This window comes from Bombina bombina, chromosome 4 (genome assembly GCF_027579735.1).
Source record: "Bombina bombina isolate aBomBom1 chromosome 4, aBomBom1.pri, whole genome shotgun sequence".
Lineage (NCBI taxonomy): Eukaryota > Metazoa > Chordata > Amphibia > Anura > Bombinatoridae > Bombina > Bombina bombina.
Genome location: NC_069502.1, coordinates 1029734631 through 1029762568, shown reverse-complemented (window position 1 = coordinate 1029762568; position 27938 = coordinate 1029734631). Strand labels below are relative to the sequence as shown.

General features: G+C 38.4%; 1 protein-coding gene across 2 annotated transcripts in view; it reads left to right on the top strand.

The window, feature by feature from the left end:
* Positions 1-27938, top strand: part of SPTLC3 (serine palmitoyltransferase long chain base subunit 3) — a 307205-nt gene that overhangs the window by 244433 nt on the left and 34834 nt on the right. For both annotated transcript variants that reach the window (XM_053712140.1, XM_053712139.1), the window contains exon 10: positions 20116-20251. In XM_053712140.1, the coding sequence (XP_053568115.1) occupies positions 20116-20251 (136 nt within the window). The remainder of the gene's footprint in view (positions 1-20115; positions 20252-27938) is intronic.

Sequence of the window (27938 nt, the reverse complement as noted above, 5' to 3'; positions counted from 1 at the left end):
TGTAAGAACTTACCTGATAAATTCATTTCTTTCATATTAGCAAGAGTCCATGAGGCCCACCCTTTTTTGTGGTGGTTATGATTTTTTTTTTGTATAAAGCACAATTATTCCAATTCCTTATATTTATGCTTCGCACTTTTTTCTTATCACCCCACTTCTTGGCTATTCGTTAAACTGATTTGTGGGTGTGGTGAGGGGTGTATTTATAGGCATTTTGAGGTTTGGGAAACTTTGCCCCTCCTGGTAGGAATGTATATCCCATACGTCACTAGCTCATGGACTCTTGCTAATATGAAAGAAATGAATTTATCAGGTACGTTCTTACATAAATTATGTTTTTTAATCATTTTTATTAGATGGTGTTATTATGAGTGTAACTATACTTTGTAATGTAGTTTTTATGTGTTTTGTGCAACTTTTGTTTTGCAAAACACATAAAGCTTAAAAGTTACCCTAACCAAAGCTCTGAAGTCGCAGTAATTATTCTAGCGTAATTTGCGATTGCTTTCAAGCAATCACGTTTACTTTCAAATTGTAATATCAGTGCTCCACTTGTAATTTGGCCCAATGTGTTTTACTATGTATGTAATGTACATATTTCAAATTTCAATGTTCTTTGTATTTTTAAATAGATATTCCTATACATAAAATCATCAGATATATTTAAAAGTAATTCAATTTAGCCATTGAACAGCAAGTGCTACCCAGGTGCTGAACAAAAAATAGGCCGGCTCCTAAGCTTACATTCCTGCTTTTCAAATAAAGATGCTAAGAGAACAAAGAAAATTAATAATAGGAGTATATTAGAAAGTTGCTTAAAATTGCATGGTCTATATCAGACATCCTCAAACTTGGCCCTCCAGAGGTTTTGGAACTACATTGGCTGAGCATCATGGGAAATGTAGTTCAAAAACCTCTAGAGGGCCAAGTTTGAGGCTATCTGAATCACGAAAGAAAACGTTTGGGTTTTATATTCCTTTAAATAAAGCACTACATTATTTAATGTATAGTTGTAGTATAAATGATTTATTCCTGGTTTGACATTGTTTTAATATGGTTTGTAATAGTCACAACTAGGATATGGTTGGAAACCACTAGACAATATTCTACATCTGGTAGATTTTATTGAGAAGCCATGTCTATGGAAAGCAAAGTATTTTTTAAAGACTATTTTGTCTTGTTTTTAGAAAATATAGCTGCAAGTTGAGAGTGGATTTCTGTGGAGAAACGGTATGCCAAAAATATTCTTTTAAAAATACCACAGACCTCTGTTTGTATTAAGGTCTGGCTTGCTTTGTAGTAAAGAAGTCTCCTCCGTGCAGATGTTTTGCTTTAGAACGGGAAAGTTACAAAAGCATTTGTGGCCTCAGCTCACCCAGTACATTAAAAAAAAATGGTTAAACCAAACCAAATAGCAGGTTGTAGCCAATTATTACAAGTTTTAATCAGAAAGCATGTTTTCCTAAAATCTATCATACTAGAAACTAAAACATTGTTTAGTTTATAGAGCTTTAATTCCTATAAGTGTTGGGGAAAAATGCTTCAAGCTCAAAGTTGTGGTTGGTGGTTTATATCCAATAATTTTGCACATGTGCAACATGGCTGTAAAAGTGACAGTTTCTAATAAAGCTTAGAAATGAACAGTGGAGCAAGCACCATTTCCATTGATATTTCCTATGTAAAGAAAACCTGGCACCATGTATTTTGTTATTTCTGCTTTTTTTTCCTCTTTTTTAATGTTTAATGAAGGAAAGAATTACATTATACATTTATTCTATATTTATTTCTTCCAAAGATATGGTGAGTCCACGGGTTCATCTTAATTACTGTTGAGAATATCACGCCTCGCCAGCAGGAGGAGGCAAAGAGCACCAAAGTAAAACTGTTAACTATCACTTCCCTACCCATAAACCCCAGTCATTCTCTTTGCCTTTCGTGCATGGAGGAGGTGAAGTTAGTGTGTAGTTTAAATGTTTTTTTATGAGAAGATTGATTACTTCAAGCAAGTTTCATGGTATAGCTATACTCCACGTTAGCCTTTACAGTCGAGCTGTAAAAGCTTTAAAGCAGTGGAGAACTTGCAAAGAGGTGCATGCTGAGTTTTTCCCACATTGCTGCCCTGTTTTCAGATACCAAAGTTGGTTACTTTGTTATCTGCATTTTTATCAGGTCTCTGTGAGGAAGAAGTGTCCTCTCATACCTAGGGACTACTGTCTTCATGCCGGACAGCTGAGCAGGTAAGTGCTGGTCTTCCAGGTGGTTAATAGGGGCACTTAAATGGTTTACCTTGCTAGTGTATTGGGATGTTATTAGTTCACCCTGGTGTAAGGGTTTCGCTATGGCATGTCTGCAGACACAGTGTTTTCTTTCATGTAATTAGCAAGAGTCCATGAGCTAGTGACGTATGGGATATACATTCCTACCAGGAGGGGCAAAGTTTCCCAAACCTCAAAATGCCTATAAATACACCCCTCACCACACCCACAATTCAGTTTTACAAACTTTGCCTCCGATGGAGGTGGTGAAGTAAGTTTGTGCTAGATTCTACGTTGATATGCGCTCCGCAGCAAGTTGGAGCCCGGTTTTCCTCTCAGCGTGCAGTGAATGTCAGAGGGATGTGAGGAGAGTATTGCCTATTTGAATGCAGTGATCTCCTTCTACGGGGTCTATTTCATAGGTTCTCTGTTATCGGTCGTAGAGATTCATCTCTTACCTCCCTTTTCAGATCGACGATATATATATTCCTTATTTTTCAGACAGTCAGTTTCATATTTGGGATAATGCATTTGATTTAATCATTTTTTCTTACCTTCAAAAATTTGACTATTTTCCCTGTGGGCTGTTAGGCTCGCGGGGGCTGAAAATGCTTCATTTTATTGCGTCATTCTTGGCGCGGACTTTTTTGGCGCAAAAATTATTTTCCGTTTCCGTCGTCATACGTGTCGCCGGAAGTTGCGTCATTTTTTTACGTTATTTTGCGCCAAAAATGTCGGCGTTCCGGATGTGGCGTCATTTTTGCCGCCAAAAAGCATTTAGGCGCCAAATAATGTGGGCGTCTTATTTGGCGCTAAAAAATATGGGCGTCGCTTTTGTCTCCACATTATTTAAGTCTCATTTTTCATTGCTTCTGGTTGCTAGAAGCTTGTTCTTTGGCATTTTTTCCCATTCCTGAAACTGTCATTTAAGGAATTTGATCAATTTTGCTTTATATGTTGTTGTTTTTTCTCTTACATATTGCAAGATGTCTCACGTTGCATCTGAGTCAGAAGATACTACAGGAAAATCGCTGTCTAGTGCTGGATCTACCAAAGCTAAGTGTATCTGCTGTAAACTTTTGGTAGCTATTCCTCCAGCTGTTGTTTGTATTGATTGTCATGACAAACTTGTTAATGCAGATAATATTTCCTTTAGTAAAGTACCATTGCCTGTTTGCAGTTCCTTCAACATCTAAGGTGCAGAATGTTCCTGATAACATAAGAGATTTTGTTTCTGAATCCATAAAGAAGGCTATGTCTGTTATTTCTCCTTCTAGTAAACGTAAAAAATCTTTTAAAACTTCTCTCCCTACAGATGAATTTTTAAATGAACATCATCATTCTGATTCTGATGACTCTTCTGGTTCAGGGGATTCTGTCTCAGAGGTTGATGCTGATAAATCTTCATATTTATTTAAAATGGAATTTATTCGTTCTTTACTTAAAGAAGTTCTAATTGCTTTAGAAATAGAGGATTCTGGTCCTCTTGATACTAATTCTAAACGTTTGGATAAGGTATTTAAATCTCCTGTGGTTATTCCAGAAGTTTTTCCTGTTCCTAATGCTATTTCTGCAGTAATTTCCAAAGAATGGGATAAATTGGGTAATTCATTTACTCCTTCTAAACGTTTTAAGCAATTATATCCTGTGCCGTCTGACAGATTAGAATTTTGGGACAAAATCCCTAAAGTTGATGGGGCTATTTCTACCCTTGCTAAACGTACTACTATTCCTACGTCAGATGGTACTTCGTTTAAGGATCCTTTAGATAGGAAAATTGAATCCTTTCTAAGAAAAGCTGATCTGTGTTCAGGTAATCTTCTTAGACCTGCTATATCTTTGGCTGATGTTGCTGCAGCTTCAACTTTTTGGTTGGAAACCTTAGCGCAACAAGTAACACATCATGATTCTCATGATATTATTATTCTTCTTCAGCATGCTAATAATTTTATCTGTGATGCCATCTTTGATATTATCAGAGTTGATGTCAGGTTTATGTCTCTAGCTATTTTAGCTAGAAGAGCTTTATGGCTTAAGACTTGGAATGCTGATATGGCTTCTAAATCAACTCTACTTTCCATTTCTTTCCAGGGTAACAAATTATTTGGTTCTCAGTTGGATTCTATTATTTCAACTGTTACTGGTGGGAAAGGAACTTTTTTACCACAGGATAAAAAATCTAAGGGTAAAAACAGAGCTAATAATCGTTTTCGTTCCTTTCGTTTCAACAAAGAACAAAAACCTGATCCTTCATCCTCAGGAGCAGTTTCAGTTTGGAAACCATCTCCAATCTGGAATAAATCCAAGCCAGCCAGAAAGGCAAAGCCTGCTTCTAAGTCCACATGAAGGTGCGGCCCTCATTCCAGCTCAGCTGGTAGGGGGCAGGTTACGTTTTTTCAAAGAAATTTGGATCAATTCTGTTCACAATCTTTGGATTCAGAACATTGTTTCAGAAGGGTACAGAATTGGTTTCAAGATGAGACCTCCTGCAAAGAGATTTTTTCTTTCCCGTGTCCCAGTAAATCCAGTAAAAGCTCAAGCATTTCTGAATTGTGTTTCAGATCTAGAGTTGACTGGAGTAATTATGCCAGTTCCAGTTCAGGAACAGGGGATGGGGTTTTATTCAAATCTCTTCATTGTACCAAAGAAGGAGAATTCCTTCAGACCAGTTCTGGATCTAAAAATATTGAATCGTTATGTAAGGATACCAACGTTCAAGATGGTAACTGTAAGGACTATCTTGCCTTTTGTTCAGCAAGGGAATTATATGTCCACAATAGATTTACAGGATGCATATCTGCATATTCCGATTCATCCGGATCATTATCGGTTCCTGAGATTCTCTTTTCTGGACAAGCATTACCAGTTTGTGGCTCTGCCGTTTGGCCTTGCTACAGCTCCAAAAATTTTTACAAAGGTTCTCGGTGCCCTTCTGTCTGTAATCAGAGAACAGGGTATTGTGGTATTTCCTTATTTGGACGATATCTTGGTACTTGCTCAGTCTTTACATTTAGCAGAATTTCATACGAATCGACTTGTGTTGTTTCTTCAAGATCATGGTTGGAGGATCAATTTACCAAAAAGTTCATTGATTCCTCAGACAAGGGTAACCTTTCTGGGTTTCCAAATAGATTCAGTGTCCATGACTCTGTCTTTAACAGACAAGAGGCGTCTAAAACTGATGGCAGCTTGTCGAAACCTTCAGTCACAATCATTCCCTTCGGTAGCCTTATGCATGGAAATTCTAGGTCTTATGACTGCTGCATCGGACGCGATCCCCTTTGCTCGTTTTCACATGCGACCTCTTCAGCTTTGTATGCTGAATCAATGGTGCAAGGATTACACAAAGATATCTCAATTAATATCTTTAAAACCGATTGTTCGACACTCTCTAACGTGGTGGACAGATCACCATTGTTTAATTCAGGGGGCTTCTTTTGTGCTTCCGACCTGGACTGTAATTTCAACAGATGCAAGTCTCACAGGTTGGGGAGCTGTGTGGGGATCTCTGACAGCACAAGGAGTTTGGGAATCTCAGGAGGTGAGATTACCGATCAATATTTTGGAACTCCGTGCAATTTTCAGAGCTCTTCAGTTTTGGCCTCTTCTGAAGAGAGAATCGTTCATTTGTTTTCAGACAGACAATGTCACAACTGTGGCATACATCAATCATCAAGGAGGAACTCACAGTCCTCTGGCTATGAAAGAAGTATCTCGAATTTTGGTTTGGGCGGAATCCAGCTCCTGTCTAATCTCTGCGGTTCATATCCCAGGTGTAGACAATTGGGAAGCGGATTATCTCAGTCGCCAAACGTTGCATCCGGGCGAATGGTCTCTTCACCCAGAGGTATTTCTTCAGATCGTTCAAATGTGGGAACTTCCAGAAATAGATTTGATGGCGTCCCATCTAAACAAGAAACTTCCCAGGTATCTGTCCAGATCCCGGGATCCTCAGGCGGAGGCAGTGGATGCATTATCACTTCCTTGGAAGTATCATCCTGCCTATATCTTTCCGCCTCTAGTTCTTCTTCCAAGAGTAATCTCCAAGATTCTGAAGGAATGCTCGTTTGTTCTGCTGGTAGCTCCGGCATGGCCTCACAGGTTTTGGTATGCGGATCTTGTCCAGATGGCCTCTTGCCAACCGTGGACTCTTCCGTTAAGACCAGACCTTCTGTCACAAGGTCCTTTTTTCCATCAGGATCTGAAATCCTTAAATTTAAAGGTATGGAGATTGAACGCTTGATTCTTCGTCAAAGAGGTTTCTCTGACGCTGTGATTAATACTATGTTACAGGCTCGTAAATCTGTATCTAGAGAGATATATTATAGAGTCTGGAAGACTTATATTTCTTGGTGTATTTCTCATCATTTTTCTTGGCATTCTTTTAGAATTCCGAGAATTTTACAGTTTCTTCAGGATGGTTTAGATAAAGGTTTGTCCGCAAGTTCCTTGAAAGGACAAATCTCTGCTCTTTCTGTTCTTTTTCACAGAAAGATTGCTATTCTTCCTGATATTCATTGTTTTGTACAAGCTTTGGTTCGTATAAAACCTGTCATTAAGTCAATTTCTCCTCCTTGGAGTTTGAATTTGGTTCTGGGGGCTCTTCAAGCTCCTCCGTTTGAACCTATGCATTCATTGGACATTAAATTACTTTCTTGGAAAGTTTTGTTCCTTTTGGCCATCTCTTCTGCCAGAAGAGTTTCTGAATTATCTGCTCTTTCTTGTGAGTCTCCTTTTCTGATTTTTCATCAGGATAAGGCGGTGTTGCGAACTTCTTTTGAATTTTTACCTAAAGTTGTGAATTCCAACAACATTAGTAGAGAAATTGTGGTTCCTTCATTATGTCCTAATCCTAAGAATTCTAAGGAGAAATCGTTGCATTCTTTGGATGTTGTTAGAGCTTTGAAATATTATGTTGAAGCTACTAAATCTTTCAGAAAGACTTCTAGTCTATTTGTTATCTTTTCCGGTTCTAGAAAAGGCCAGAAAGCTTCTGCCATTTCTTTGGCATCTTGGTTGAAATCTTTAATTCATCTTGCCTATGTTGAGTCGGGTAAAACTCCGCCTCAGAGAATTACAGCTCATTCTACTAGGTCAGTTTCTACTTCCTGGGCGTTTAGGAATGAAGCTTCGGTTGATCAGATTTGCAAAGCAGCAACTTGGTCCTCTTTGCATACTTTTACTAAATTCTACCATTTTGATGTATTTTCTTCTTCTGAAGCAGTTTTTGGTAGAAAAGTACTTCAGGCAGCGGTTTCAGTTTGAATCTTCTGCTTATGTTTTTCGTTAAACTTTATTTTGGGTGTGGATTATTTTCAGCAGGAATTGGCTGTCTTTATTTTATCCCTCCCTCTCTAGTGACTCTTGTGAGGAAAGATCCACATCTTGGGTAATCATTATCCCATACGTCACTAGCTCATGGACTCTTGCTAATTACATGAAAGAAAACATAATTTATGTAAGAACTTACCTGATAAATTCATTTCTTTCATATTAGCAAGAGTCCATGAGGCCCGCCCTTTTTTTGTGGTGGTTATGATTTTGTATAAAGCACAATTATTCCAATTCCTTATTTTATATGCTTTCGCACTTTTTTATCACCCCACTTCTTGGCTATTCGTTAAACTGAATTGTGGGTGTGGTGAGGGGTGTATTTATAGGCATTTTGAGGTTTGGGAAACTTTGCCCCTCCTGGTAGGAATGTATATCCCATACGTCACTAGCTCATGGACTCTTGCTAATATGAAAGAAATGAATTTATCAGGTAAGTTCTTACATAAATTATGTTTTTTTATTGAGACACTAGTATGGTTTATGTTATCCTAAACAGAGGGCTCGTTTTTGGGGCTTTTTTATATGTGAGCGCTGTGTATTGGGTACTTTGGTGCTTTTTCTTGGAATTAGATCTTCTTTCCTTATTAATGCCATTGCAGCATGTATATTCAGTATGGCCATGCCCCCCTCCTCCGTAGTTCCGCTGGAGTTTTTCACACCTCCCTTACGTTTGATCACATGATCGGCCTTCCTCCTTGCTCTGTTCTCTACAGAGATTGTTTTACTTCAGCTTTGGCAGTTTTCTTTGAAGTAGCACTAGAAGGAGAAGGTCGGTGGATTAATCCTGTTACACGGTGGCGGTAAGGAGGCACCTCAGTATACTGAGGTGTGGAGGGAGGTTTAGTCAGCGCAATAACGCTCATCTTCTGGCATAATCTGTTTTATTGTTAACCAGTTGCCCTTATATTTTACACTTTCAAGCAGCCATTAAACACAAAGTTTTTTATTTATCTCTGTCAAACGGTAACGGCCCGTGGTGATAGTAATCAGGCATGTCTGACATGGATCAGGAGTCCGCTCAATTTAACCCATGTTTGTTGTGTTGAGATGCACAAATTGCTGCCCCCATGCAATTCTGGTACTCCTGTGTTAAACAAACTTTACAGGGTAAAGATTTTTTTTTTAATGTGGAGCCTAATGTCTCTCAGAAAGATGCTGTCCAGGTATTACCAGGGCCATCTCCTATTTTGTCCCAAGCCTCTAACACTGTGTCCTGCGGTTCCTCGCTAACTCCCAGTGGAGTGTTTTTAAAAGCAGAGATTGCTGCACAAGTATCCTCAGCGGTATCTGCAGCCTTAGCCAAGTTTCCCAGGTTTCAGGGGAAGCGCAAGACGAAAATTAAGAATTCAGACAATAAGGTATCTCTTCCTGGTGCTGAGTCTCAGGCTCCTCATAGATCTGATGATGATAAAGACTCATTCTAAGGGTGAAATCTCAGATTCGGACAATATAACGCCTTCTTCTGATGGTGAAGGACATTCCTTCAGATTTAAGCTTGAACACCTTTGTTTACTGTTGAAGGAGGTTTTAGCAACCTTGGATGACTCGGAGTCCCAGGCGGTGGTCACACCTATGAAGTCTAGTAAACGTAATAGTTTTTTTGATGTTCCTTCCTTTTCTGAGGTTTTTCCTGTACCAGATAGAGCTAAGGAAATTATAACTTAGGAATGGGAGTGGCTTTTTCTTCGTCCCCAGTGTTTAGGAAAATGTTTCCGGTGGAGTCATCTATCAAGGAGTCTTGATCTTCGGTACCCAAGGTGGAAGGGGCCATTTCTACCCTGGCTTAGAGAACCACTATTCCTATTGAGGATAGTTGCTCTTTCAAAGATCCCATGGATAAAAAGATGGAGGTGTAATTAAAAAAAGATTTATGTACATTTAGGTCTACAATGGCAACCAGTAGTATGTATTGCTACGGTGACTACTGCAGCTACCTATTGATCTGATGCCTTGTCGGATTCTCTTCAGGAAGAGACACCTTTAGTCGAGATTCAGGATAGGATCAGGGCTCTTAAATTAGCCAATTCCTATATAGCATACGCTGTCCTTCAGGTGCTTAGACTTGGAGCTAAAGCTCCTAGTTTCGCAGTTTTTGCCAGAAGAGATTTATGGCTAAAGTTTTGGTCAGCCGATGTTTTGTCTAAGGTCAAGCTGATGGCACTTCCATATAAGGGAAAGACCTTATTTGGTCCAAGTTTGGCAGAAATCATTTCTGACATTACAGGCGGAAAGGGGTCCTTTCTGCCTCAAGATAAGAAGAACAGACCAAAGGGATGTCAGAGTAATTTTCATCCTTTCGGAATTTTAGAGGAAAGCCGTCCTCTTCTTTGTCCAAACAGGACAATAGCAAACCAAATCAGTCTTGGAGTAAGGGAAAGCAGTCTAAAAAGCCTGCGACCGACTCTAAGTCCGCATGAAGGGGTGGCCCCCGATCCAGGCTTGGATCAGGTAGGGGGCAGACTGCCTCAGTTTTCTCAGGTCTGGATAAGAGACGTTCCAGACCCTTGGGCTGTGGAAATTGTTTCTCAGGGCTACAGGTTGGAGTTCAAAAATTGCTCTCCCAGGGACAGGTTTTACCTTTCCAGATTATCTGAAGACCGGATAAAAAGAGAGGCGTTCTTAAAATGCGTTCTATACCTCTGGTCTCTGGGAGTGATTGTCCCTGTTCCAAAGCAGGAATAGGGTCTGGGGTTTTACTCAAACCTGTTTGCATGTTCCCATTCACAAGGATCATCACAAATTCCTGAGGTTTGCCTTTCTCAACCAACACTTCCAGTTCGTGGCCCTACATTTTGGTCTTGCCACGGCTCCCAGGCTATTCTCGAAGGTTTTAGGAGCTCTCTTGACCGTGGTTCGGTCCAGGGGGATTGCAGTAGCTCCCTATCTGGACGATATTCTGGTCCAGGCACCATCTTTTCCTCAAGCAGCATCTTACACAGAGATGTTACTGTCCTTTCTCTGATCTCACGGGTGGAAAGTAAACATGGAAAAGATCTCCTTGGTTCCGGCGACAAGGGTAGTTTTCCTAGGGACTATCATAGACTGTCCTGATGAAGATTTTTCTGACGGAGGTCAGAATAGCAAAGATTTTATCCTTTTGCTGATCTCTGCAGACGACGGTACATCCTTCAGTCGCGCAATGTATGGAAGTAATTGGTCTGATGGTGGCTTCCATGGACATCGTCCCATTTGCTCATTTTCATCTGAGAGACCTGCAGTTGTGCATGCTCAGTTGATGGAATGGAGATTATGTGGATCTACCCCCAAAGATAGTTCTAGATCAGAAGACGAGGGATTCCCTTCTGTGGTGGCTCTCAGGAGCACCTGTCCCAGGGCACTTGCTTTTGGAGACCCTCATGGGTGATCGTGACCATGGATGCCAGCCTGTTGGGCTGGGGAGCAGCCTGGAACTCCTTAAAAGTTGGCCTCAATTGGCTTTGTCCCAGTTCATCAGATTCCTATCAGACAACATAACCTCAGTGGCTTACATTAACCACCAGGGGGGACTCTGAGTTCTCTAGCCATGAAGGAGGTGGCTCGGATCATTCAGTGAGCGGAAGATCACTGCTGTTGCCTTTCTGCCATTCACATTCCGGGCGTGGACAATTGGGAAGCGGATTTCCTAAGCAGACAGACTTTTCATCCCGAGGAGCGGGAACTTCATCCGGAAGTTTTCTCCAGGCTAACCTCCAAATGGGGGGTTCCGGAGTTGGATCTGATGGCGTCTCGTTAAAATGCCAAACTTCAGAAGTACGGTTCCAGGTCAAGGGACCCTCAGGCCTTTCTAATAGATGCGTTAGCAGTTCCTTGGAACCTCAGAATGGCTTATCTGTTTTCTCCTTTTGCTCTACTTCCACAGGTGATTGATCGTATAAAACAGGAAAGAGCATCAGTGATCCTAATTGCCCCAGCTTGGCCTCAAAGGATTTGGTATGCGGACCTAGTGGAGATGTCGTTTCTACCCCTGTGGAAGTTACCCCTGAGGAAGGACCTTCTTCTGCAGGGGCTCTTTCTTTATCCAAATCTCGTTTCTCTGGAGCTGACTGCTTGGAGATTGAATGCTTGATTCTGTCTAAGTGCGGTTTCTCAGAGTCGGTCATCAAGACTATGATTCAGGCTTGTAAGCTTGTTACTCTGAAGATTTACCCTAAGATATGGAGGGTTAGGATTCCAAGAATTCTGTCTTTCCTCCAGGAGGGTCTGGAGAAAGGGTTATCTGCCAGCAGTTTGAAGGGTCAAATCTCGGCCTTATCTGTTTTGTTACATAAACGTTTGGCAGATGTGCCAGATGTTCAGTCTTTTTGTCAGGCCTTGGTCAGAGTCAGGCCTGTGTTTAAACCTGTTGCTCCTCCTTGTAATCTTAATCTTAGAAATCTCAGAACCAATGCATTCTGTGGACATTAAGTTGTTATCCTAGTAGGTTTTATTTCTTTTGGCTATTTCTTCTGCGTAGAGAATATCTGAGCTTTCCGCCTTGCAGTTTGATTCCCCTTATCTTATTTTTCGTGCGGATATGGCGGTTCTTCGCACTAAGTTGGGGTTTCTTCCCAAGGTTGTGTCTACAAAGAATATTAATCAGGAGACTGTGGTTCCATCTCTGTGTCCGAGACCTTTCTTCGGATAAAGAACGTTTGTTGCACAATCTGGACGTGGTTCGTGCTCTTAATTTTTATTTAGAAGCGACTAAGGATTTTCGCAAGTCTTCTGCTCTCTTTGTTTTTCAGGGAAGTGTAGAGGTCAGAAATCTACTGCTTCTACTCTTGCTTTTTGGTTGTGAAGTGTGATTCACCTGGTGTAAGAATCTGCTGGGAAGCAAACTCCAGAGAGAATTACGGCTCATTCCACCAGGACTGTAGCCTCTTCTTGGGCTTTCAAAAATTAAGCTTCTACGGAGGAAATTTGCAAGGCTGCAACTTGGTCTTCTTTACATACTTTTTCCAAATTTTACAGATTTGATACTTTTGCCTCGGCTGAGGCGGCTTTTGGTTGGTGCCTTCCGTTTAGGCATGCTTGTTCTTATCCCTCCCTATTCATCTGTGTCCTCTAGCTTGGGTATTGGTTCCCAACAGTAATTAAGATGAACCTGTGAACTCACCATATCTTTGGAAGAAAACAAAATTTATGCTTACCTGATAAATTTATTTCTTCAAGATATGGTGAGTCCACAGACACACCCCTTTTTTCAAGAGTTTTTTACTAAACCTCAGACACCTCCACACCTTGTGTTGCTTTCCTTTCTCCATTTACTTGCGTTCGAATGACTGGGGTTTATGGGTAGGGAAGTGATACTTAACAGTTTTACTGTGGTGCTCTTTGCCGCCTCCTGCTGGCGAGGAGTGATATTCCCAACATTAATTAAGATGATCCCGTGGGCTCACCATATCTTGAAGAAATACATTTATCAGGTAAGCATAAATTTAGTTTTTTTTACCTGCTTTTGTTGTAAAATACCTCTGAAAACTGTGCTCATTCCACCCCCACGGAGAACACATGGGTATAGCAATATTTGACTGTCCCTTCAACATTCTCCACAGTAATTAGTTAAAGGGCCACTGTAAGTAAATATTTTCTATGCCTGTTACTAACTAACTACCCCAAATACGCTTTTTATCAATAGCATTTCATTAACATATCTCTACCGTATATCAGAAATCTTGTCTGCAAATTTAATTGTTTTCCAAACCCACTTCGTGGGTATCCTTTGCTCTGTACCAATCAGTTTACAATACCTAGGTTTCAAAATGGCGCTTTAAACAAAGTTATTGGTTTAAGTATTTTGAACATGCAGTGCTGAAAATAGTGGGCAGGATAACGTGACATCATCGGTGAATAAAAGATATAACTTTTAGAACATTATGAAACTTTGTTTTGGAGAAAATATAGGTCAGTAGGTTTTAATTAATGTTTATTAACTTTAATATGTTAGTTGTTTAGCTTAAAAATTATAACAGAAAGTAATCCTTTAAATTAGAGCCCAAATTAATTTGTTTTTATACCTTAATGGTCACAGCAAAGGAGACCAGGAGCATTGATCCCAGTAGGCTGTTTTAAGGGCTGTATTCTTATACTTCTCCTGATTTGCAAAACCTTGTAAATTATGTTAACAAAATGACTGTATTAAATGCTTTAAAAACATTTATTTTACAATAATGCAATTTTGCAATTTTTTTTTTTTGCATTGCAGTTTTAATTGCTATTATATTATATGTACAGATATTCTTTGTTTTAAAACAGTTTTTTTTTTTACACAGATTCACAATATCAGCCACAATCACAGTTTACACAAATTAACAATAAATTTTAAGTAGTATATTCAAGATTATTATTTTTTCTTTGGGGGGTGGGATATTAAATAGTAAGGATATGAAGTAACAAGATAATTTTTTATAATATATAATTGAAAATTCTCTAAATTGCATTATCTATGTTAAAGATGCAGTAAAATCAAAATTAAACTTTCATGAATCAGATATACAGTGTGTGTATGTATATATATGTATATATATATATATATATATATATATATATATATATATATATATATATATATATAATATAATCTTTTTGCTAAGCAACTGACCTCTAAAAAAAACAACAACATGAAAGATGCAAACTTCTATGGTTAAAGGAACATGAAAGCCATTTTGTTTTTCTTTTATGATACAGAGAGAGAGAAATTTTAAATAACTTTCTAGTGTACTTATATTATCTAATTTGCTTTATTCTCTTTGTATATGTTCTTGAAAAGCATACCTAGGTAGGCTCAATAGCAGCAGTGCACCTCTGAGAGCTAGCTGCTGACTGGTGGCTGCACATATATGACTCAATGGGATCAGCTAGTTCCTAGTAGATCATTTCTGCTCCTTCAGCAAAGGATACCAAGAGGTCAAAGCAAATGTGATAGAAGTAAATTGGAAAGTTGTTTAAAAGTGTTCCCTAGCCATGAACGATTGTGGCTTTCATGTTGCTTTAAAGATGTTGCTTAGGAAAAAAATACACTTTGCAGAGCTAACTACAGAAGTGTTTTTGTTGAGTTGATTGGCCCAATTAATCAATTGACGGGCGGACCTCATTCCCGGCTAAGGAATCTATCTGCCAGTCATTGTGGAAACTGTAGATTAAATCACCAACCACTGAAAACTATTGAAATATATATCTTATTCAATTGTATGATAAACTCTCGAAAACATAGATTTTGTTTGCACTATGTGGTGTCCTCTAATATATATAAAATATTAGATTCAATTAGAAATATATAGCAGCTTTCTTTATTTAACATTCTTGTTCTACACTTTAAGGTACATTAAAGAGACCTTTTACTGTAAAGCTGACTGCAATGCATTCTCTGCATCGCTTGAATGTTCACATAATGCCGTCTGAGAGTATTAAGAATTTGAACAAATTACATCTGGAAATAGCCTTACATTCTTCAGTCAGAGCTTTGTTCCAACCAGCCCCTTCTACACTGTTGTATATTTTTTAAAAACAAATAATTTAACCATAGACTAACAGATGAGCATGCTTCTGCTCTGTGTAAGTCTATTAGGATCCTCCAAGATGGTCAATAGCATGGCCTGTCAACACCAAAACTGAAACAAAAGTACAGCACAGCGGCATTACATCCCTGTGGCAGTGTAATGTATCACTAACTGTACCACTTGGATGATCGCTGGTTAAAAAAACAACAACAAAAAACGTTGTAGCAGATGGCGGGGCTAGTTTGTGCAGGGGGCATTATGTAAATAGAATGCATTTGCAGAATAATGTTCCTTTAAAATCTTATTCAAAACAAAAAAACTATCACCTAGATTACAAGTTTTGCATTAACAGGGGTGCGGTGCTAACGAGCAGTTTATGCTCACCGCTCACTTGCAGACAACGCTGGTATTGCGGGTTTTTAGAAACCCGGCGTTAGCTGCAAAAAAGTGAGCGAAGAGCAAAATTTAGCTCCACATCTCACCTCAATACCAGCGCTGCTTATGGTAGCGGTGAGCAGGTAAAACGTGCTTGTGCACGATTTCCCCATATGTATCAATGGGGGAGAGCTTCTGAAAAAAAACCTTACACCTGCAAAAAAGCAGCATTCAGCTCCTAACGCAGCCCCATTGATTCCTATGGGGAAATACTTTTTATGTCTACACCTAACACCTTAACATGAACCACGAGTCTAAACACCCCTAATCTTACACTTATTAACCCCTAATCTGCCGCCCCCGACATCGCCGACACCTGCATTATATTATTAACCCCTAATCTGCCGCTCCAGACACCGCCGCCACCTACATTATTCTTATGAACCCCTAATCTGTCACCCCCAATGTCGCCGCAACCTAACTACACTTATTAACGACTAATCTGCCGCCCCCAACGTCGCCACCACTATAATAAAGTTATTAACCCCTAAATCTAACCCTAAACCCCCCCAACTTAAATATAATTACAATAAATCTAAATAAAATTAATACAATTCACTAAATTATTCATATTTAAAACTAAATACTTACCTATAAAATAAACCCTAAGCTAGCTACAATATAACTAATAGTTACATTGTATCTAGCTTAGGGTTTATTTTTATTATACAGGCAAGTTTGTATTTATTTTAACTAGGTAGAATAGTTATTAAATAGTTATTAACTATTTAATAACTTCCTAGTTAAAATAAAGACAAATTTACCTGTAAAATAAAACCTAACCTAAGTTACAATTACACCTAACACTACACTACAATTAAATAAACTAAATACAATTAATTACAATTAAAAAAATGTAGTACTGAAAAAAAAACTAAATTACAGAAAATAATAAAATAATTATAAGATTTTTAAACTAATTACACCTAATCTAATCCCCCTAACAAAATAAAAAGCCCCCCAAAATAAAAAAGCCCTACCCTACACTAAATTACAAATAGCCCTTAAAAGGGCCTTTTGCAGGGCATTACCCCAAAGTAATCAGCTCTTTTACCTGTAAAAAAAAAAAGTATAACTCCCCCCCCCCAACATTAAAACCCACCACCCACACAACCAACCCTACTCTAAAACCCACCCAATCCCCCCTTAAAAATACCTAACACCCCTTGAAGATCACCCTACCATGAGACGTCTTCACCCAGCCGGGCAGAAGTGGTCCTCCAGATGGCAGAAGTCTTCATCCAAGCCAGGCAGAAGAGGTCCTCCAGACGGGCAGAAGTCTTCATCCAGACGGCATCTTCTATCTTCATCCATCCTGCGTGGAGCGGGTCCATCTTCAAGACATCCGATGCGGAGCATCCTCTTCTTTGTTCGTCCGACGACTGAATGAAGGTTCCTTTAAATGACGTCATCCAAGATGGTGTCCCTTCAATTCCGATTGGCTGATAGAATTTTATCAGCCAATCAGAATTAAGGTAGAAAAAATCCTATTGGCTAATGCAATCAGCCAATAGGATTGAGCTTGCATTCTATTGGTTGATTGGAACAGCCAATATAATGCCAGCTCAATCCTATTGGCTGATTGGATCAGCTAATAGGATTGAAGTTCAATCCTATTGGCTGATTGCATCAGCCAATAGGATTGAAGTTCAATCCTATTGGCTGATTGCATCAGCCAATTGGATTTTTTCTACCTTAATTCCGATTGGCTGATAGAATTCTATCAACCAATTGGAATTGAAGGGACGCCATCTTGGATGATGTCATTTAAAGGAACCTTCATTCAGTCGTCGGACGAACAAAGAAGAGGATGCTCCGCGTTGGATGTCTTGAAGATGGACCCGCTCTGCGCAGGATGGATGAACATAGTAGATGCCATCTGGATGAAGACTTCTGCCCGTCTGGAGGACCTCTTCTGCCCGGCTTGGATGAAGACTTCTGCCCGTCTGGAGGACCACTTCTGCCCAGTTGGGTGAAGACGTCTCACGGTAGGGTGATCTTCAAGGGGTTAGTGTTAGGTTTTTTTAAGGGGAGATTGGGTGGGTTTTAGAGTAGGGTTGATTGTGTGGGTGGTGGGTTTTAATGTTGGGGGGGAATTATACTTTTTTTTTTTTTTACAGGTAAAAGTGCTGATTACTTTTGGGCAATGCCCGCAAAAGGCCCTTTTAAGGACTATTTGTAATTTAGTGTAGGGTAGGGCTTTTTTTTATTTTGGGGGGCTTTTTTATTTTGTTAGCGGGATTAGAGTAGGTGTAATTAGTTTAAAAATCTTGTAATTATTTTATTATTTTCTGTAATTTAGTGTTTTTTTTCGTACTTTAGATATTTTTTTTAAATTGTAATTAATTGTATTTAGTTTAGGTAATTAATTTAATTATAGTGTAACTTAGGTTAGGTTTTATTTTACAGGTAAATGTGTCTGTGTGTTATTTTAACTAGGTAGTTATTAAATAGTTAACTATTTAAAAACTATTGTACCTAGTTAAAATAAATACAAACTTGCCTGTAAAATAAAAATAAACCCTAAGATAGCTACAATGTAACTATTAGTTATATTGTATCTATCTTAGGGTTTATTTTATCGGTAAGTATTTAGTTTTAAATAGGAATAATTTAGCTAATTATAGTAATTTTATTTAGATTGATTTAAATTATATTTAAGTTAGGGGGGGTTAGGGTTAGACTTAGATTTAGGGGTTAATACATTTAATATAGTGGCGGCGATGTTGGGGTCGGCAGATTAGGGGTTAATAAATGTAGGTAGGTGTTGGCGATGTTAGGGCCGGCAGATTAGGGGTTAATAATATTTAACTAGTGTTTGCGATGCGGGAGTGCGGCAGTTTAGGGATTAATATATTTATTATAGTGGCGGCGATGTCCGGTTCGACAGATTAGGGGTTAATAAATTTATTTTAGTGTTTGCGATGTGGGAGGACCTCGGTTTAGGGGTTAATAGGTAGTTTATGGGTGTTAGTGTACTTTCTAGCACTTTAGTTAAGAGTTTTATGCTACAGCGCTATAGTGTAAAACTCTTGACTACTGACTTTAAAATGCGGCACCAGGCTTGACAGGAGAGGGTCTACCGCTCACTTTTGGTTATGCGGCGTTATGCAAGTCTCATTGAAAATATAGGATACGCAATTGACGTAAGTGGATTTGCAGTATTTCCGAGTCTGGCCAAAAAAGTGAGCGGTGAGCCTGTCATTTCAAGACTCGTAATACCAGTGGGCTTTAAAAAGCAGCGTTGGGACCTCTCAACGCTGTTTTTTAACCCTAACGCACAACTCGTAATCTAGCCGTATGTTCACTAATGTTTTTCCAACTGAAAGTATTCTTCTTACATTGTGGTGAGAGGCTGTAGTACTTCACTTCATTTTGGGAAAGAACACGTTTTGTCTTTTAAAAAATCTCACCTTCTCCTGGTTTTAAAGGGATAGCACATGAAAAGGTATTTTACAGCTACATACAATTCAACGCAGTGCACAGATATTGTAGCTAAAAACATTTTTTTCTCTAAAACGCTATGTAACTTTTTATTTTACTGTAAAAAACTTACACCACCTATTCAAACGTTTTTTTCTTGAGTGAAGAAGTGGGCTATATGCCGGTGAGACACCTTGGTGCACACTCCGTTTACTGCACAGATTTATATGCAATTGCTAACATACTTTTTCGTTCACTATCTCTTTAATATTCTCATCAATTATTTTCAACCATTACATTATGTAATTTAAAGAGTTAGCATAGCGATGACGAATCTGACTTCCTCAAATCGTTGCATGGCCTCCCGACTTGGAGGCCAAAGGGGGCACGCAATGATTGGAGGAAGCAAGATTCGTCATCGCTGTGCTAAGTACAGCAGGAGCTGCGGGCTTCATTGTAAAGTTTAATGAATGAAAAAGCCCCTGTTTTTAAGAGTATTTTTAAAAACCCAGCACTGATTCATGAAAGGGACACTGAACCCAATTTTTTCTTTCAGATAGAGCATGCAATTTTTAAGCAACTTTCTAATTTACTCCTATTATCAATTTTTCTTCGTTCTCTTTCTATCTTTATTTGAAAAAGAAGGTGTCTTAGGTAAGGAGCCAGCCAATTATTGGTTCAGACTCTGGACAGCACTTGTTTATTGGTGGGTGAATTTATCCACCAATCAGCAAGAACAAACCAGGTTGTTCACCAAAAATGGGCCGGCATCTAAACTTACATTCTTGCTTTTCAAATAAAGATACCAAGACAATGAAGAAAATTTTATAATAGGAGTAAATTAGAAAGTTGCTTAAAATTGCATGCTCAATCTGAATAACAAAAGAAAAAAATTGGGTTCAGTGTCCCTTTAAACTTTACATTCACTTTAAAGCACAATATGACAACATAAGATATAGCAGTAACAAAAACAGCAAAAATAAATATGAACATTTTATTCAAATAAAGTGTAATAGCGGAGTGCTGATGTATACAAATCATACTGTTCTTTAGAAGCCATGAGCTGTTTAAGCACATACTGTACATTGTGTTCTATAAATGAACGTGTGCATTTATAACAGATGCTTTTAAATGCATCCTTTTGTTTCAAGCATTTGACATTTATACTGGCTTTTATTTTTACCTGGTAGGACTTCAAAGGGTGCGTCAGCTTGCAGAGAACACCCGATACTTTAGAAAGAGGTTGCGTGAACTGGGATTCATTACTTACGGGAATGAAGACTCTCCAGTCATCCCTGTACTTTTATACATGCCTGGAAAAGTAGGGTAGGTATTAAGTCCTGATTTCTGCTCTCTCTCTAGAAAACATAAATGGTATGTGAAAACTTGTATTTGATTTAAATACTCTGATGTAGGGCCAGTTGTATATCTGCCAGTCCTCTCTTTATCTGCAGTTGTTAAAGCATTGGAAAACATTTAAATGTGTACTATAGTATAACCAATATTTTATATGAATTTTAGCTTTTAGAACTGTTTGTGGCAAAATGTACCTGCAAAAGTTTAAGGGCCACTTACTTGAATAGGACATCCAAATTAACACAAAAAAAAATATGTATACACGGATGTGGAAAAAGTTAAGAGACCACTGCAGAATTATCAGTTTCTCTGGTTTTACTATTTATAGGTATGTGTTTGTGTAAAATTAACATTTTTGTTTTATTCTATAAACTACTGACATTTCTCTCAAATTCCAAATAATAATATTGTCATTTAGAACATTTATTTGCAGAAAATGACAACTGGTCAAAATAACAAAAAAAGATGCAGTGTTTTCAGACCTCAAACAAGTTCATTTTTTTTTTTAAACACAGTTTTAATATTTTAACTTGGCAACAGTTCAGAAATCAATATTTGTTGGAATAACCCCGATTTTCAATCACAGCTTTCATGCGTCCTGGCATGATCTCCACCAGTCTTTCACATCGCTGTTGGGTGACTTTATGCCACTCCTGGCACAAAACGTCAACCAGCTCTGCTTTGTTTGATGGTTTGTGACCATCCATTTTCTTGATAATATTCCAGAGGCTTTCATTGGGGTTCAGGTCTGGAGATTGGGCTGGAGATGACTGGGTCTTGATCTGGTGGTCCATCATCCACACCTTGATTGACCTGGCTGTTTGACTTGGAGCATTGTTCTACTGGGGAAAAAAACAATCCTCACAGTTTGGGAACATTGTCAGAGCAGAATGAAGCAAGCTTTCTTCCAGGATAACTTTGTACATGGCTTGATTCATGTGTCTTTCACAAAGATAATTCTGCCCAATTCCAGGTCATCTTCTCTGATGAGTCCAATTTTCAGCTTTGCCCCAACATGTTCATCAAATGGTTAGATGGAGACGTAGAGAGGCCTACAAGCCACAGAGTCTTGCACCAGGATCAGTAGTGATCTGGGGGTGGTTCAGCAAGAAAAGGCCCGTACACCAATATTCAAACACCATGATTGCTCAGCGAGTCACCAGTGGTTTGCATAACACAAATTATGTCTTCAGAAGCATTAAACGCCACTGAAAACTCTCTGAGCAGACATGTTTGATTACTGGTGTACAGGCCCTCACAGGATATATGCCACAGAAAAACAGTAATAACTTTTACTATAAGCATTTTTGCTGATGATGTGCACATCTAATTTTTTACCTTTCTATCCCTTTAAAGGGACATACTGGGGTTAAAGAAAAAGAAAATCTGTTTTCGTTATTATACTGCTGCCATATAATGCTCAATAAACACACACACATATACAATGAGAACAAATTAAATTTCATAATAGCATACCTCCCAACATTTCAAAATTCAAAAGAGGGACAACACCTCCCCCCCCCACACACACACACCACCCGTCAAAAAATCATAAGTCCAAGGTAATATAAATAAAGTCATATATTTTAATACACAGGCAGCAAATCAAACACAAGCTCAAACCACTGGTATGGCTATGTGAGCTATGTATTTAATAAGCCTTTGCAAATACATTGCTAAATATTTTTATCTTAAAGGGCCATAATACCCAAATGTTTAAACACTTGAAAGTGATGCAGCATAGCTGTAAAAAGCTCAGTAGCCACCTCCCATTGTAAGGGATTTCTAAGCAGCATATTAGTATGTCTGTCCTGGGACATCTGAAGGGATGAGCATCGTGCACTCTCATATTATTTCACCAATCAGGTAAAGGAAGCTTACTATGAAATCTCATGAGAGTTAAGTCAAATCTCATGAGATCACAGTAAGAGTTCATGACCTCAGCACTGCTGATGCTGATTGGCTGCTGTTCATTTCTTCATTTTTTTTTATTTTTTTACCTGCAGCTGGGAGCAGCTGAGTATAACTTTTTACACAGAACTTACTCTGGTGAGCTGAGGAAATTGTGAGGTAAAATATCTTTTTTTTTTACATAGAGATACTCAGGTGATATTTTCCTGTCAGCTTTTTACAGTTATACTGCATCAGTTTCAAGTGATTTAGCATATGAGTATTATGTCTCTTTAATTGTACATTTAATAATAAATTATTTAAAACTGCTCTCTGCATTCATCATTAATATTCTAGATTCTGGCCTTTAAAGTCAGCAAAAATGCACAGTAGCACACTACATAGCATACACTTACACATGCAGATACACACACACACTACATAGCATACACTTACACATGCAGATACACACACACACTACATAGTATACACTTACACATGCAGATACACACACACTACATAGCATACACTTATACATGCAGATACACACACACACTACATAGTATACACTTATACATGCAGATACACACACACTACATAGTATACACTTACACATGCAGATACACACACACTACATAGCATACACTTATACATGCAGACACACACACACTACATAGCATACACTTATACATGCAGATGCACACACACTACATAGCATACACTTACACATGAAGATACACACACACTACATAGCATACACTTACATACGAAGATACACACACACTACATAGCATACACTTATACAGGCAGATACACACACACACACACACATTGCATAACATACACTTATACATGCAGCATACACTTATACAGGCAGATACACAGACACTACATAGCATACACTTATACAGGCAGATACACACACACACACACATTACATAACATACACTTATACAGGCAGATACACACACACACACACATTGCATAACATACACTTATACATGCAGCATACACTTATACATGCAGATACACACACACTACATAGCATACACTTATACAGGCAGACACACACACACTACATAGCATACACTTATACATGCAGATGCACACACACTACATAGCATATACTTACACATGAAGATACACACACACTACATAGCATACACTTACATACGAAGATACACACACACTACATAGCATACACTTATACAGGCAGATACACACACACACACACATTACATAACATACACTTATACAGGCATATACACACACACACACACACACACATTGCATAACATACACTTATACATGCAGCATACACTTATACAGGCAGATACACAGACACTTCATAGTATACACTTATACATGCAGACACACACACACACTACATAGCATACACTTATACATGCAGATACACATACACACACTACATAGCTTACATTTATACATGCAGACACACACACACACACACTACATAGCATAAACTTATACATACAGATACACACTCACAGTTATGGATACAGATAGACACAAACACTACATCATATATGGGTATTTGTAATTAATTGTATGGGGTCCTGGGGTTGGCAAGCACATTAGCTGGCAGTCTGCGGCTGCCACTGTTTATTACCCTGGTATTAGCACTGCTCATTGTATAAAACTGAAGGCATGCTAGTATTATCACCAGGGGTTAGACATCATCACTACCAGAGGTAGGTTAGAGAGGTCACCATTACCCGTGGTCAGAGTGTATACAGCCTTCTTACTCCTGCTTAACCCACACACCATTCCTTTTCCACAGGGAATCTAACAGGTATCTAACCCTGTCAGAGCAAAGCCAGCTGCTTGAGTATGGGCCCAACAGAATTAAAAAAAAAATATTTTTTTTTTTAAAATGCCTGGGGCAAATCGGGACAGATGGCTAGCAACCCGGGACAGGGGGACAGGCCCCTAAAATCGGGACTGTCCCGCAAAAATCGGGACAGTTGGGGGGGTGTAATAGATGTGTTTTTAATTGCATGCTCTATTTGAATCATGAAGGTTTAACATTTGACTCATGTCCCTTTTAAGAATGATAGTTTGCTGTCTACCGTCAGAAAGGCATTTCCAAATTATCTACTGAGGCTGATGCTGCAAAAAAAGGAATGACTTGAATCCTGAACTGACAAGTGTAATAATGATATCTATGTGCTTGTGTATATAAAGCATGCACATTAATCCAGGCATAGATAAGTGTAGTTACATAAATACCCAGAATGACAGAGTTGGTCTAATAAATGAAAGTGTAGTTATTAAGCAAAGTAACAGATGGACCATAACCCGATATGGGTCCAGACTAATCCATGGTCATTATTCTAATTGTTTTTAACACCACCCACAAGCCATGTCAATTTTTGACTACATAGCAAGCAAAAAAATGAAAATAAAATTTTTAATTAATTTTGATTTAAAAAATAAATAAAATAACATAGCTCTTTAAAATATTACTAGGAAGCATTTGTTTAATCAGCACATTGAAGCTAAAAGTGTAAACGCTACATGTGTTATGTTTGCTAGTTTTTAATCATTTGTTGTACATTTACTTTACTAAATAATTAAAAAAAAAAACATTACTACTATTAAAATTACCCATAGAAGTTGTGTGGCAATCGGTTTAAAAAAAAATAAAATGTTTTGGCGGGGTCCCCCCCCCACACATTTTGTTTAATTCCTTTGTTACATCTAAAAGGGTTTTTGTTTTTAAGTTTTTTTTTTTTTTTTTTTTTTTAAGATGACTTCCTGTATTTGGGGAAAAAAGTTTTGTTTTTATGCTTGTGGGGTGTGTCACACCCAGCCAGTGAACTTCTGTCACACAGACTAGTTTTACACTAATAAACACTTCCTGATCATTCAGAATTAATAAAATAGTTTTTTTTTTAACTTTCATTTCTTAAAATATATATATATATATATATATATATATAAAACCTGTTTAAATAGTGCTCTTTCCTTTGTTTCACATCCTTTTTTTAAATATATATATTTTTTAAATTCCTCTTTTAAAGCATACTTACCCTTAGTAAGGATATGGTCTTATGCAGCTTATTGTACCTAGTTATGTGGGTTTACAAAAACCTGCAATCTCTCTTGTTACAACAGCAGGTTCTTTATGGCTTGCTGTCTGCATTTCAGCCTGTCACCGCCGCGTGATGAGTTCTTACATCTCAAGACAAGCTTTAAGCACGCTATAGTGGCAGTTATACTGTCTGTTCAAAGTGGGAAATACCAACTGATTCTTCATCTTCCATGCTGTAGCAAGGCTAGATGACATTTTTAAGGTCAACGTGCCCTTTTCACTATTAAACTGAAATTGTATTAAAAAATACTTTTCCATCTAAAGACAATATTTCAAAATGGAGTTCAGTGTTTTTTTATTTATTTATTCTATTTAAAAAACAATTTGTTAAAAATAGTGTGTGCTGATTAAACCAACTTTTCCTGTGGGAGATTTCCCAATTAGCAAGGGAGCAATAGATAGCACAGTATTATTTGTACTTCAACATGTACTAATCTTTCATCATTTAAATAGAGCAGTTTATGAAAGAAGTCTTCCAAATTAACTTCTAATTTTATATATTCTTTTCTGTTGGTATCCTGTGTTAAAACTAAGGCCCGGATTCACTAAAGCTCTCTGGTCTGGTGAGATTCTGTATTATGAGGTCACTAAAATTCTTTATATGAAGGAGAGACACTTACTTTACAATATAGTGCTCAGTAGAATAAGCTGATGATTTCTCTCCATGCCGGCAAGTTTTTGAGAATCAAGCGCTCAGCTCCTTTCCATGAGAGTATACTGAGGTAAAATCAGCAGTGTACTCACTTGTGAAGCATTGTATGGCAGCAGCATGTGCAAACAATATTTCTCCAACATTGGTGTGTCCGGTCCACGGCGTCATCCTTACTTGTGGGAATATCTCTTCCCCAACAGGAAATGGCAAAGAGTCCCAGCAAAGCTGGCCATATAGTCCCTCATAGGCTCCGCCCACCCCAGTCATTCTCTTTGCCGTTGCACAGGCAACATCTCCACGGAGATGGTTAAGAGTATGTGGTGTTTAGTTGTAGTTTTTTTTATTCTACTATCAAGAGTTTGTTATTTTAAAATAGTGCTGGTATGTACTATTTACTCTGAAACAGAAAAAGATGAAGATTTCTGTTTGTGAGAGGAAGATGATTTTAGCAGACAGTAACTAAAATCGATTGCTGTTTCCACATAGGACTGTTGAGATGAAGTAACTTCAGTTGGGGGAAACAGTTAGCAGACTTTTCTGCTTAAGGTATGACTAGCCATATTTCTAACAAGACTGTGTAATGCTGGAAGGCTGTCATTTCCCCTCATGGGGACCGGTAAGCCATTTTCTTAGTCTCAAACAGAGTAAAGGGCTTAATATGGGCTATAAAACTGGTAGACACTTTTATGGGCTAAATCGATTGCTTTATTTGGACATTTTATACATGTTTATGCTGATAATTCACACTTATAAACTTGGGGAACGTTTTTTAACGTCAGGCACTATGTTAGACACCTTTTCCAGTCAGGAAGGGCCTTCCCAGTTGTAGGCTGAGCCTCATTTTCGCGCCATTACTGCGCATTTGTTTTTGAGTGCAAGACATGCAGATGCATGTGTGAGGACCTGAGAGTAGTTGGAAAAGTTCCTAGAAGGCGTCATTTGGTATCGTATTCCCCTCTGGGCTTGGTAAAGTCACAGCAAAGGCTGTAGCTGGGACTGTATAGGGGTTAAATCTGTACCGGCTCCGGTTTCGTTATTTTAAGGGTTAAAGCTCTGAAAATTGGTGTGCAATACTTTTAATGCTTTAAGACACTGTGGTGAAATTTTGGTAAATTTTGAACAATTCCTTCATATATTTTCACATATTCAGTAATAAAGTGTGCTCTGTTTAAAATTTAAAGAGACAGTAACGGTTTTGTTTTAAAACGGTTTTTGTGCTTTATTGACAAGTTTAAGCCTGTTTAACATGTCTGTGCCTTCAGATAAGCTATGTTCTATATGTATGAAAGCCAATGCATCTCCCCCTAAAAAATTGTGTGATAATTGTGCCATAGCGTCCAAACAAAGTAAGGACAGTACTGCCACAAATAATGAAATTGCCCAAGATGATTCCTCAAGTGAAGGGAGTAGACATGGTTCTACATCATCTCCTTCTGTGTCTACGCCAGTTTTGCCCACGCAGGAGGCCCCTAGTACTTCTAGCGCGCCAATGCTTATTACCATGCAACAATTGACGGCTGTAATGGATAACTCCATAGCAAATATTTTATCCAAAATGCCTGCATATCAGAGAAAGCGCGATTGCTCTGTTTTAAACACTGAAGAGCAGGAGGGCGCTGATGATAATTGTTCTGTCATACCCTCACACCAATCTGAAGGGGCCATGAGGGAGGTTTTGTCAGATGGGGAAATTTCAGATTCAGAAAAAAAATCTCAACAGGCTGAACCTGATGTTGTGACATTTAAATTTAAATTAGAACATCTCCGCGCACTGCTTAAGGAGGTGTTATCTACTCTGGATGATTGTGACAACTTGGTCATTCCAAAAAAATTATGCAAGATGGACAAGTTCCTAGAGGTTCCGGTGCACCCCGACGCTTTTCCTATACCCAAGCGGGTGGCGGACATAGTGAATAAGGAGTGGGAGAAGCCCGGCATACCTTTTGTTCCCCCTCCTATATTTAAGAAATTATTTCCTATGGTCAACCCCAGAAAGGACT